This window comes from Anastrepha ludens, chromosome 5 (assembly GCF_028408465.1).
Source record: "Anastrepha ludens isolate Willacy chromosome 5, idAnaLude1.1, whole genome shotgun sequence".
Lineage (NCBI taxonomy): Eukaryota > Metazoa > Arthropoda > Insecta > Diptera > Tephritidae > Anastrepha > Anastrepha ludens.
This window is the reverse complement of record NC_071501.1, coordinates 19,262,878-19,276,873: the sequence shown is the minus strand read 5'-3', so window position 1 is coordinate 19,276,873 and position 13,996 is coordinate 19,262,878. Positions and strand designations below refer to the sequence as shown.

Below are 13,996 nucleotides of genomic sequence, written 5' to 3'. Positions count from 1 at the left end.
CATGCGAAACCAGATTGAGCAATGGATTGAGGATGAATAATAATAAAATGAAGAAAATAAAATATGAACTTTATAGCAGTATTATAATGAACCTATAATTATCCCGCTCCTAATGCTGCTTTCGTCTCATTCTCTCTCAGTTTGTTTTACGGAAGGTTTCACTTCTATCGCGTCTAACCGTTAGACTGGTATTTTTTTCAGTGATATTCCTTCACAGTCCTTCAGGAAGCGCTTTTACTGGAATTTGAAATCGTCCACCAGACCTAAGCCGACTGCGCCAGTTATGATTCTAACTCTCGAAAGATAGAAAAACAACAAGATACATCGTTCTTTCACCACTGAATTACAACTGATTTTTATTAACAAAAATATTTAAAATGAAACTTTACAATTACAAAATTTATTAATTACAAAATAGCTTATTCCATATTTTAATAATAATCCTTAGAACTCTACCTTTAGTTCATTGGCTTATGTAGCTATTTATGGTATGTTTAACCTTGGAAATTTGGTTGGTGGTTGAGTTGTTGTTAGTGTTATGGGGGTTTCGATAACAGGCGCATACACAAATTGTCATATGGATGTATTCACGGATGCGCACTGAATTACATCGTTAATTTTTCGAATTTTCTTTCTACTTTCAGAAAACACTTTCACCCTATACATTTACCCTCTCGGCTGACAAACGCTATATCCTACTGGCGCAGAATGTCGTGAAACTCTTCCGGCATTCATTTCTAGCTCAATACACAATATTCGATATACAAACGAGGTGAGTGACTAATAAAAGTACGTAGTGAAAGTTTACTCATTGTACTGGCATACGTGGGTATGAAAGAAAGTAAGTATGTGCAACCAATTATTAAAAAAAAACTAAAACGAGAACAAAATAATAACCGACACAACACTACGAACTTAGTTAAAGATAAAGGCCTTTCAAAAGACGCGCTTAGATGTTTCTTTAAAATAAAATATATAAAAATTTACATTCTTTCATGGAGTGCTTATTTGGTGAAACTCGCTGGAAAGGACTGCATTAGTTAGGAAGCTGGAGAGGGTCCAAAGGTCTGCCCCTATTGGAATCTCGCTCTTAAGAGGCTATATACAGTTAGACGCCAAAAACGCGAATTTGCCAGAATTATTTCGGAGAAAACTTATTCATTTAATAATCTAAAAATTTGTGCACATATTAAGTTATCTTTTAACTGCACTTTAAGACTTAGTATTAGTAAAAATATTTATAAGCAAAGGAGCTACAGCTGATCTCCGGGAGCTGCTCTCAAAAACGACGTTTTGCGGTGACCACTATATCTCTCAACTGGATCCTCTCAAATTAAACAATCTAGTAATTAATTGAAGTAATAAGCAAAATAAATTTTTTTTGACAAAATGGTGCTTTCTCAAAAACAAAAGAACTGATTTTTGCCCAAAATTTCGGCCTTCAATTGTTTATCAAGGCAGACAAAGAAAGAGGGAGAGACCCGAGAGAGAATGAGAGAGAGAGAGAGAGAAAGAATATGTATCTAAATAAATTCACAACATTTGCAGAGAATACAAATAGACAAAATTTTCAAAAAACGGAGAAGGGTCGACCGGTGCAGGTAAATGCCGGACACAAACCGTCGCAACAACGCGCACTACTCCGAGCGTTTATCACCCGAACAAACGCAGCGATTCCAGGACCGCGGCAACGGCACAAATTACCGCAAGGCAATACCAATAAATCCGACGCCGAAATGGTTAACACTTCATAGTACGCACAAGCAAACGGAAATAAGCGCCAAAAAGTAGGCACCAAAAAAAAAACGCCAAAAAAATTGGGAACAAAAACGCCCGAAACAGTAGGCGCCAAGGAAATATAACGCCAAAAAGTAGGCACCAAAAATATATTTCCTACAAGTTTGCACCAACAAGCAAGCGCCAAAAAGTAAGCAGTGTTATTTCTCACTAGAAATTAGCAACCACAAGGAAAAGCTCAGGAAAAATAGCCTAAAGTGTATCTAAGATATATATAAGGTATAGCTCTTTCTCTCCTTTTCCGCTACGTTATATCTTTTTTCTCTCTCGCGTAACGAAAATGCCCAAAACTTTGCATGACCTTGAAATTTTACTCTCCATTTTCTCTCGCTCATCGACACCTAAGAAGTTTCGGTTTAGCCGCTTTCTTGTAATGTTGGCCACTGCCTTTGAAAACACCATTTTGAGAAAAACGCATTTAAAGTTTGAAAATCACTTTACATAGGATACAATTTTTTTTTTAACTTGCATGGAGTTCTCTATTCCAAGACCATATAATACACCCTCCGCCGCCTCGGCAGCTCTAATAACTCGAGCTGATTTTATCTGCGGGTCATTCTTCCATCTCGGGTGCTCTCACGTGCTGCTCGTCTTCTTTTTCGGCATATGAATGCGCATTGGGCCCAAGCGTAATTCCTATTGCTTTCATATAATACAATGGTGATGCCATTCCTTCATTAAATATGCCGGCAGCTATGTATGCAGCGATTTCCACAGTTTTCGAACCGGCCGTAACAATTTTGGGAGAGATTTTCCAAATCATTTGTTTGTTTGGTTACAGTCACCTGCACATCATTCTAATAAACTCTCACTGCCGAGATCTGTATAAATCGGAAGTATGATCTCAGCAACATCTTCTGGAAATGGCTCTTAATCTGCTCAAAAGTGGATAATTCATTGGCAGTTACTGCCCTCTACCAGCTGCACCATGAGTCTGGTCCGCCCGGGCACTTATCGTGTTGAGGTTTTTCGTCAGTTGAACAATAATGATAATATGTGTCCCAGATAGCATTATACATTTTCTCAACGGAATCACAATTTCTCCTTATTGCTACGCCATAATAAACTGTCATCTTTCCAGTAAGTTTGCTTTTTCCACCGAGAGTTTTTTTTTGAAATTTTCTTTCTTTTTTGTTTTCAACTGTTTCAACATTTTTTTTACGCAATCTCGGAGTACCGCGCCCATCCCTTTCTGTACGTGTCCAATACATTATTTTTTCCCTACTTCTTGATCACCGTAAGGTGCCGCATTTAAAATTCCCCGAGTACGTTTTGGAGTCACCGTCTCCGATGTAATTTTTGTACATGACTCCAACTTTTTCCGATGAACGTTGGAACATTTCGACGACTAAATCTACTTCCATTTTTCCAGAAAGACCAGAATGATTTGCAGTGCACGTATTTTTATGTTCTGTATAGCATTCTTCGGTATCGAGCTTCTTCACCCAGGTTTCACACTATTTGCAGTAGGCACTTTTTACAAAAATATCAATGATTTTACCAGAATAGTCTGTGATCAATAATGTCACACCGTACAAGGAAGTAAACCCCCGTTTTCTTCATGTGGGCATCGCAGGGAAAACTATAGCTACACGCGCCGCCATCAGATTGAAGTGATCGGACTATATGCAAAACTTAAGCTACGGTCATTCTTATAATCTTAGAAACTTCGAGTTCATCCTCATGGTGCTTGATCAATGTACACCCTCGCTGGGTCTGAGCGGTACTTTTCCCTTTCATGTTCTCTCAATGGAAAAGTGGAAGGGGTGCAAAATTTGGAGACAGTGCATGGCAAACATGTTTACGGATGGCTCGAAGCTGGACGAAAGTGTTAGTGGGGGAGTATTCTGCGAAGAGCTCCCCATCAAGCTCAAATTCAGGCTTCTGGATCACGATAGTGGTTTCAAAGCGGACTAAGGAATCGCAATTAAGGAATCAGTGGACTGGTTGCTTACTTCTGCAGTTTGCTGTAAAGGAATTTAAATATCTACTGCGACAGCCAAACGGCAACTAGAGCTTTGCGCTCGTTGCTTGTGCGTTTGAAATTTATCGGGGAATGCCTGACTTCTCTCCCGACTGCATGGGTCTACTTTGATGTTAGGCTCACCTGGGTTCCCAGTCACAGCGGCATGGAGGGAAACTGCTTGCTTGATGAGGTGGCTAGACACGGGATATTTTTTTTATAATTTTTTTACCAATAAAAAAACTTAATTTTGAGTGATGGAAATCTTTATTTTGATCTCTACACACTGCATTGCATGTCTATTTTTATAGTACAGCTGTCTAGTTAACAAGTGGCAAACATAACTGACGTGCGACGCCATTTGTTATATAATATAATAAATCTTCCTATATATTATATATATAATTGGCGGGTGCACCCGTTTTGGGTGTTTGGCCGAGCTCCTCCTTCTATTTGTGGTGTGCGTCTTGATGTTGTTCCACAAATCTAGGGACCTACAGTTTCAAGCCGACTCCGAACGGCAGATATTTTTATGAGGAGCTTTTTTATGGCAGAAATACAATCGGAGGTTTGCCATTGACTGCCGAGGGGCGACCGCTATTAGAAAAATGTTTTTCTTAATTTTGGAGTGTCACCGAGATTCGAACCAACGTTCTCTCTAAGAATTCCGAATGGTAGTCGCGCACCAACCTATTCGGCTACGGCGGCCGCCTTCCTTCCACCTTAATCTTCCTATAGGGTGATTAATTTTTCACCACCTTTGAATATATCAAACTTGTATAATTTTGATGCGCATAAACTCACGTCTATTATTCGGAAATATTCGAAAATATATTTTTCACATTAATAATCATTGGTTTAACACCAAGAATATTTGCAAAAATAATAAATTTTCCGATAAGGTGATTAATTTTGCGCCACCCTGTTTATATGAAACTGGAATAATTTTGATATATGAAAAATTCACGTTTCTTATTCGAAAAAGGGTGCAAAAATATTATTCCATTAAAGGGAATATGAACCATTGGATTAACCCTAATAATAAAAGGACTCAATTGGACTAAAATCCTGAAGTCTTTTTCACGAAATGATATTTGTCCAACTTGGAATATATTGAAATTGTAATCATAGCCTTTATGAATATCTTGTACATATGGCTGATTTTTTTTTTATTTATTTGAATACTTTCTATAAATTTTTGCGGCATTTTTTTTATCCCTGAGAGGCTGTAGCTTATCCACCTAAGGTTAAGTTGCTATGTTTTTCCACTATGCGTTAAACCCGGCCTCCTGGTCTGACGCCACATGAAGAGGTTTTCTCGATCTCTTATAAAATCAATGTGTTATGATCAAAAACTGTAGAAGATTCATAACGTGGAGGTTTTCCAACTCATTCAAAAATGTTCTACCTAGAATTGTGAAGCTTCCTCTAGAAAGAGCAGGGCAATGGCACCCCGGTATTATTGAAGTCAGTGTATTAAGACTATATATATTTTACTTCAGTACGAATTATGCTCGTTTAGCATGAAGAGTAGACCACAGTACCTAGACGATTATTAGTTAGGGTCGTGTAGAGACCAAGTTTCAACCAAATCGGTATATTTCTTGGTGTTTGACATTCGTTTGAGTCGAGGAAGTTTCCTTTTCCATCACAACAACGCATCAGCCCACACTTCAGCAGGTCGTAGCGCTATTCTACGGTATATACCTATGAAATGCGACTTTTTTCAATTTCAAACGTTTATTAACAAAAAATGATTACAAATTTAATCTTCAAAATAATAGCCATCGCTAGCGACACATTTTCCCCATCTCTCGGGCAATTTGTGGATGCCGAGCCAAAAAAATTGGCCGTCTTTGGCCGCAAACCAATCATCGAGCCATTTTTTGGCTTCTTCGTGAAAATTGAAGCGTTGCTCGAAAAGCGCGTGGCCCATCGCTGTAAACAAATGATAATTGGAAGGCGCCAAGTCTGGTGAGTAAGCCGCGGTTCCCAATCGTACGTCTCCATCAACTCCCGGGTCGCTCTTGATCGATGTGGTGGTGCATTGTCATCAAGAAAAATTACTTTGTGACGCCGATCTGCACATTCTGGGCGTTTTCGGTGTATAGCGTTATTCAAATCGATCAATTGTCGTTGGTAGCGTGTGCCGCCAACTGTTTCACCTGGTTTTTATACCTCGTACCAAATCATACCACGCTGATCCCAGGAAACACACATCATTGCCTGGCGGCCGAAGCAATTTGGTTTGGCCCTTGTTTTTGGCTTGTGCCCGGGCGGACCATAGGGTTGTTTACGCTTGGGATTGGAGAAATGCACCCATTTGTCATCACCTGTAACGATTAGATGCAAAAAAGACTTCCTTTTGAACCGGGATAACAGCATTTCACAAGTGGTTTCACGATGTCTGCAAATCGTAGTTTGAAGGCACGAAATTCGACATTTTTAAGAGCGACAAAAATGCATTGTTGTATGAAACGTAACAAACAATGAACTGAATATTGTTAACAGATGACAGACGAAAAAAACAAGACATTTGGGAAGGTTTAAAAATACTCCTAGCGACATCTGTGGACTAATAGTTGAAAGTTTGTTGATCCGTTCCGAATAATAGGATTTGTTGAAGTCTGAAAAATAATCATTCGTTTCTGCAATCACCTCCTCGTTTGAATGAAATCTTTTTTCCGCCAGCCATTTCTTCAGATTCAGGAACAAATAGTAGTCCGAGAAATCCAAGCGAGCAAAATCTGAAGCATAGGGGGATGTCACACGATTTGGAGCCTTATTTCCATTAATTTTGCGACCATAATTGCTGAGGTGTGAACCAAAGACAAAGAAGTATACCGATCTGGCTGAAATTTGGTGTGTGTTCTGCCAAGAGATACTGCTAACTCAACGTAACTTCGATACGCGCCAGTAGTGCCATCTCTCTGACTAGTGCCATCTAAAGCTTTATTCAAACGACCCTCGTAGAGTCAACTACTGCGGCAGTTCTATTTATAAAAACTCATACCCGCATATATGCGCACAGACATGCATCCGCACATATACCTCATTCAAACTGTACTTATCCAAATATACCCAGCATGAATAGTGAATTTAGCCTAAGGTTTATCTCTTGAATTTTATTCAATTGCAATTCACTTCTACTATTCACCCGGAAAGTGGAGCACAGCAGCTGAATGCAACGGTCCGGCTACTGTCATTTCCTTTGCTTGTCTATTTCCGTACATTCGTTTTTGCCATCCATTTATTGCAACACACACACATACATACATACATACAGATGTGTATGGTTGCAGACTTACAATAACGAAAATACAAACTGTTGACTGCCAAACAATACCTTCAGCTGTTTTTTTTTTTTTTGTGTTCTCTCTCATTTCAATTTTTTCCCCCATTTCTCTATCTCTCGTTTTCTATCTTTAGTGAAAGCATCAAATTGAAAATCGATGCACATAGCGATGAGTGGCCATATCTACACTACGCTCGGTTCGTATCCACCCAAGCAGCTGGCAATGACAATGCAACCTCCTCTGCCGGAAATGCGCTAGTGCTGGTCTACAACTATGACATCTACTACTGCCAGGGGCCGCGCTCCACCCATCATGTGTACCGTATAACACGCGACGCTGTGCCCGGCATCGTCTATAATGGCATACCAGATTGGCTCTATGAAGGTGAGTATAAGATGATTTTGTTTGGTCAGTTGAGTTTCCAACTAAATACCTTCGTTCGTTGGCTCATTTCAATTCATTCATTCATTGATTGCGCATTCGATTAAATTGATTTAAATCCAAAATCGAATTTTCGTTCTTCATTTTCATTCTATTCTCACTATGCACACCTGCTGCCCATTTACCATTGGCTGGCTGGCTGTTTGGCATTCAAATCGCATATGTACCGAATGTATGAACTCGCTTATAAATCGTAATTGGAATTTCAAATATGTGGCATGACATCGCCACTATCCTCCACTTTGGAACTTTGCTGACTTTGTAGAGGAAATCCTGCACTCGAATAATGCAATTTGGCTCTCGAAGAATGGACATTTAATGCTTTACGGCGCGTTCAATGACTCGCTGGTGCAGGAGCAACATTTCGCTTGGTATGGCACGACAAGTGGTGGCAACCCGAATGCGTATCTGTATCCGGAAATCAGATCATTAAGGTGAGTAGAAATGTAACAAGATTGCAGCATTGAATTTCACATTTCATAGAAGGAAGAGGCCAGGTTGAAAGGGAAGTAAAAGCCATAGAAAATGGAAATGGAATTAAGAGCCGAATGCATTGAGGACTTCGAAGAGGTAGTGGTTTCATAATGAAAGGAGAAATCGAATTTTCTTTGAGCTGTAGAACTTATGAACACCAATAATTCTAAGAAAAAAAGCATCAATTTGAAACTCAGAAAATAGAATTACATTTATTAGAGCACTGGTCGAAAGAAAGTCAGTGATGAAAACCATGATGATTTGATTAGGTTGAATTGAGATGACGGCGAAAAGCCTCAACGCCCAAATACCAAATAAGTGAATAAGAAATTCACTATTATCAGGATAGTGATCGTATCGATCAGACAATTTAAAGCTTATGTTCATTGTCAAGATGACATTTCACACTAAAAACATGGTTTGCTGTTTTTTGTTTGTTCTATTCAATTGGCGGCCGCCGTAGCCGAATGGGTTGGTGCGCGACTACCATTCGGAATTCACAGAGAGAACGTCGGTTCGAATCTCGGTGAAAACCAAAATTAAGAAAAACATTTTTCTAATAGCGGTCGCCCCTCGGCAGGCAATGGCAAACCTCCGAGTGTATTTGTGGAACAACATTAAGGCGTACACCACAAATACGAGGAGGAGCTCGGCCAAACACCCAAAAAGGGTGTGCGTGCCAATTATACGAGTATATGTATATATTCAGTTACGAGTTACAGGGTGTCAACAATGGAAGTCAACAAAGTCATTTCGCAGTTTTTCTTTGATAAACGCGAAAATGCATGTCAGGCCGCTGAAATTGTGAATGGTGTTTATGGTGCTGATACTGTAACAGCTAATAACGTGCAATTTTGGTTTCGTCGATTCTGTTGAGGCATTTTTTATGTTGAAGAAAATTTTGATAAAGTCACAGTCTTTCTCCTTCAAATGGAAGAGAAACTTTTCCATGACAGAAATCCGTTCAAAAGTTTATCATTGCCTGCCGAGAGGCGACCGCTCTAAGAAAAAAATTTTACGCATTCGGCTACTGGCATCGCTAAAAAATTAGTGAGTTGTTAAAATTGTGCATATTATGGAAACTTTGATCAGACAAATCCTACAAAAAAACGCACTGCGATACTCCCATAGTAGTCCTCCATTTCCTTAATAAAACTGAGTATCCGCAAAGAAAGTGCTCAACTGGCTTGCGTGCCTTTTCATCTACGTCGAACGTTTTCCCAGTAACCATTGCAAACTTTAGCCAGCCTTTTGATACGACCACAAATCGCTTCGGTAGACCTGATCTTCGCTGCTTAAGTAAAGGGTGAGAAATTGAGAGGCACCAGATTTTAAATTAACAAAAAAACAACGAAAATTCAAATTGGTTGGGCTACCTTTGTTATTTCTGTGTAGAACCATTTATGATATTTATTTTTAAAGATAATCCCTTTGTAATGTTGTCCGCAACTGTGCCGGAATTCGGTCAACCGTAAACACTGATTTTGAATGCCTAGCTGGAGGACTTCGGTCGGTATCTCGGGAATAACTTTATTAATGCCTCAATCGAGGCTGGTTTATCCACAAAGCTGAGAGATGAGAGATAAACTGCTCACCGAAACGACGACCCAGTAAATCCATTGTTTCACGGGCTGTCCGGGTGTATGGCAAGTAGCGCCGATTTGTTGGAACCAAATGTTTTGGAGATTCAGAACTTCAATTTCCGGCATCAAAAAGTTATTTATCATAACGCAATAGTGTTCACCATTCACTTTTACATTAGCGCCAGCCTCGTCTTTGAAGAAATATGCGCCGATGATTCCTCCAGCTCATAGGCCACACGAAACGGTTGTTTTCAATCGAAATGGATGTTCTTGAATGGCTTCGGCTTGCTCTTCAGCACAAATACGGCAATTTTGCTTATTGACGTAACCGTTAAGCCAAAAATGGCCTGCATCGCAGTACACCATAAGTTAGCTTGAGCGGGCAATGTACACTTTTCACAGAGCGTACAACTGTGGGCAAAAAGTAAGGGGAATTTGGTTGTAAAATGAAAAATCTTTATTTATTCTTGTAAATCAATTTCATCCCCTTCAAAATAATCCCCTCTCAATGGAATACACTTATGCCAACGATTTTTCCAATCCCCGAAACATGCCAAATAGTCCATTTTCGGTATAGCCATCAGCACCTTCTTCGATTCAGCTTTTATCTCCTCAAAAAACGCTCTACGACTCGAAACGCGTTCCCTGGAGTGGTCTCTTCAGTTTTGGGAATATCCAGAAGTCACACGGAGCCAAATCAGGCGAATACGGTGGTTGCGGAACGATATGCGTGGAATTTTTGGCGAAATGGTCACGAAGAACGAGTGCAGTGTGAGACGAGAGTTGTTGGCCCATAATTCTGGTCTTTTCAGACGAATTGCTTCACGTAAACGACGCATAATGCCCAAATAATATTCCTTATTAACAGTTTGGCCAGGTGGAAGGAACTCATAGTGCACCACACCATGAAAATCGAAAAAAACTGTCATCATGACCTTTATTTTTGAACGACTTTGACGTGCTCTTTTCGGTCTGGCCTCGCCTTTAGCACGATATTCGCTTGATTGGTCGGTTGTTTCAGGGTCGTAAGCATAAATCCAAGTCTCATCTCCCGTAATGATGCATTTGAGCTTGTCCTGATAGTCTGAAAGCATTGTTTCACACACATCAACGCGACGACTTTTTTCCAAGAAATTGAGAGTTTTCGGTACCAAACGAGATTTGACTTTTCGTAGGCCCAAATGGTCTTTCAAAATGGTTTTCACAGATCCTTCTAATATTCCGATCATATCAGTAAGGTCTTTAACAGTCAACCGACGATTTTTGAGCACTAACTCCTTCACTTTATTGACGTGTTGGTCATCTGTTAACGTCGATGTTCGTCCGGAGCGCTCCAAGTCATCATCACGTTCTCGACCCTCTTTGAAGTCTTTGTACCACTTATAAACATTTTTCTGCGACATGGTCCAATCACCAAATGCCTTCTGCAACAAACAAACAAAACAAAATTTGTTGGCACTTCTCTGCTCAATCAAATCATACATTGTTAAAATCGCAAAATGTACTCTTGGTCGTTTGATAAACACAAGCGTAAATATATTACTGACAATGACATTCACATGAAAGTTGGCCCAGATGTTATTAACAGTGCTGCCAACTCATGAAAAAAATAACTAGAGCGAAATTTTAGTCCCGCGAAGTTTGACAACTAAATTCACCTTACTTTTTGCCCACAGTAGTAGATTTTCGTAATATTGTACAATTGTGTGGTTTGTAAACGTTGTTGGCGCGTAAGCCTTTCTATGATGAAATGTCAATGAATACTGAAAAAAATTATGTATTTAGTCACGCGAGATCTGTGAAAAAACTCCTACTGAAAAAAGTACCTCTAATGTAATCACCCTTTAGATTTTCTTTTAAGATAATAGCGAGGTCATAAGAGTTTAGCAACTCCGCAGCCCGATACCGCACCCCGTCCCCTACGAAAACCCGATTACTAGATCGAGGAATTAAATGCTCTTTTGTGTTAATTCTATGACTGCTGCAATCGAGTGGGGTAATCAAAAAATGCTCTACGGCTAGGTTATCAGCGAACTCGAAACTATAGTATTTCGACGACCTTTGAAATGGACGCAAATAATAATTGTACTACTTACAATCACTAATTGAATAAGTTCTCAATTGCTTAACAAGTCTCGATTTCCTATTGCAAGATTCTGTTAACCCGATTGTCTAAAAAAAATTGCAATCCACTCATCTAGAAGCTGAAACGACTTATTATGCTCCAAGGGGTGGCAAAGAAGGAAGCAATCTTCAAACATTCCTGCCTGTAAAATACTACCAAACTTCATTGGAGTCGGAAAGTATCTCAGCACTCTCCAAGGCAGGATCAGAAGATCACTGATTACTTTGTGACAATGCCGAACTTATAGTTGTGTCAAGCTGAAACAGAAAAAACCGTTACTCTCTTTATCACGCATTGAAGAAAGACTGCCTTGGGATAAGATAAATTCAGAACAGACTTGGGCAAACGTAATATTCACGGATAAATCTTCCTTTTGGGCAAATAGTTGCAGACGTCGGTACTGATGTACTGTTGATAAACGACAACTTCAATGAATTGTTAGGCATCCACTTAGGGTTCATATTTGAGGCGGCTTCTCAGTAAAAGGATTTGGCCGTTTATTTGTATTTACCGCCAATTTTAATGGAGTTGTGATGAATAAAATTTACTAAAACGCCTCATTGCCATCAACTGCGAAGATATTTGGAAGAACTAGCCAAGCTGGGAGTTTACATAAAGACAGCAAACGCAAGTATCGAAGCCGAAGATGTGCACAGTGAAAACAGCAAAATGGGATTGAAATGTTAGAGTGGCTCTCACATTCGCCTAATGCCAACTCTATTGAAAATGTTTGGGAAGTTTGGGAGTTAAGCAAAAATTCAAGGGAAAACAAATATGCAGGACTAAACAGTTATCAAAGCAAATTCGGCTGATTTGGAACCGTTTAACTCCATAACTCGCACAGAAATCAGCATCAGTATGAATCGGAGAGGTGAAGCCATTATAGCTTACGGTGCTGACTATACATTTCAGTGAAAATATTGCGCATTGTAAATATTGGTAGTTGAAAAAATATTTTCCTATTTCTAATCAAACTTCAACTCATTTTTTTTTATATTTATAATGAATTTTATTAAAAAAAATATGTACCATTTTGGTCGATCACCTTTTGCCATTTTTCTTCTAGAAACATTATTCCATCAGTGTAAAACTTTTTTGATTTCTCGGCGAAAAACTGCGACAAGTAATTTTTACAGGCTTCTCTTGAAGCCAACTTTACTCCATTAAGGGAGTTCTGCATTGACCGAAACAAATGGTGGATGCATCAAAACTTCCCAGCCAAGCTCCCCAGTTTTTGCCGAGTCATCAAAGATGTGTGTGGCCTAGCGTTGTCCTGACGGAAGACGACGCCCTTGCTGCTGATCAGTTCTGGCCGTTTTTTTTCGATTGCTTGCTTCAATCTCATCAGTTGTTGAGAGTAAAGTGTAGAATCAATCGCTCGAGCTGGCTGGAGCAGCTCATAGTGGATGATTCCTTTCCAATCCCACCAAACACACAGCATAACCTTTCGAGGCGTCGATCCTGGCTTTGCGACCATTTGTTGAGCTTCACCACCCTTGCACCATGATCTTTTTCGCACATTACTGTCGTATTTGGTCCACTTTTCGTCTCCTGTTACCATTCGCTTCAGAAATCGGTCGATTTCATTTCGTGTCAGCAAAGAATTGCAGATGTTACAATAATTCGGTCCATTAAATTTTTCACAGACAATTCATGTGGTACCCAAACATCGAGCTTCTTTTTGTAACCATCCTTTTTTAAATGGTTTAAAACCATTTGATGATGAATGGTTAGTGCCTTGGCGATGTCATGGCAGCTTATGTGACGGTCCTGGTCAATCTTTTCTATAATTCCATCGACTTTTTCAACAATAGATCGACCGAAGCGAGGTGCATCTTTCACATCGAAATTTCCAGAACGGAAGCGGGCGAACCATTGTTGTGCTACACGAACTGATACAGCATCGTCTTCGTAAACTTCACAAATTTCATTGGTGGCTTCCGTGGCATTCTTCCCTTTTTTATACAAAAATGTCAAAATATAGCGAATTTCTTCATTATTTTCACTCATTTTTGAACAGCTATAACTTTTTTTCAACTTCTCCGAATTTAATTTTTTTTGGTTAAATGAAGCTTAAAATGTCACCTTTCTAACACCATATGGTATGACACAATGTGATTGGTAGCACTGGAGATAGATGACTCCAACGACATCTATTGACAAAATACGAAAAGACTTTTTCGACTATCCAATAATATAAGCCCATAAAACGCCTTTTATTAAAATCAAATTCGTCAGCAGACTGTATTTACAACCATATTTAGTGATTATTTCTCAAAATCCGGCATAGTTTAGTAATCACTTTTAACAAAACACA

The 13,996-nt window shown here is 39.4% G+C and overlaps 1 protein-coding gene across 2 annotated transcripts in view; it reads left to right on the top strand.

Annotated features, from left to right (window-relative positions):
* The window catches only part of LOC128863470 (prolyl endopeptidase FAP), a 200,809-nt gene that overhangs the window by 153,777 nt on the left and 33,036 nt on the right, over positions 1-13,996 (top strand). For both annotated transcript variants that reach the window (XR_008454605.1, XM_054102636.1), the window contains exons 6-8: positions 645-772; positions 7,190-7,440; positions 7,763-7,931. Coding sequence is in view for 1 of the 2 variants with exons in the window: in XM_054102636.1 (XP_053958611.1) it covers positions 645-772; positions 7,190-7,440; positions 7,763-7,931 (548 nt within the window). In the remaining variant the exon portion in view is untranslated. The remainder of the gene's footprint in view (positions 1-644; positions 773-7,189; positions 7,441-7,762; positions 7,932-13,996) is intronic.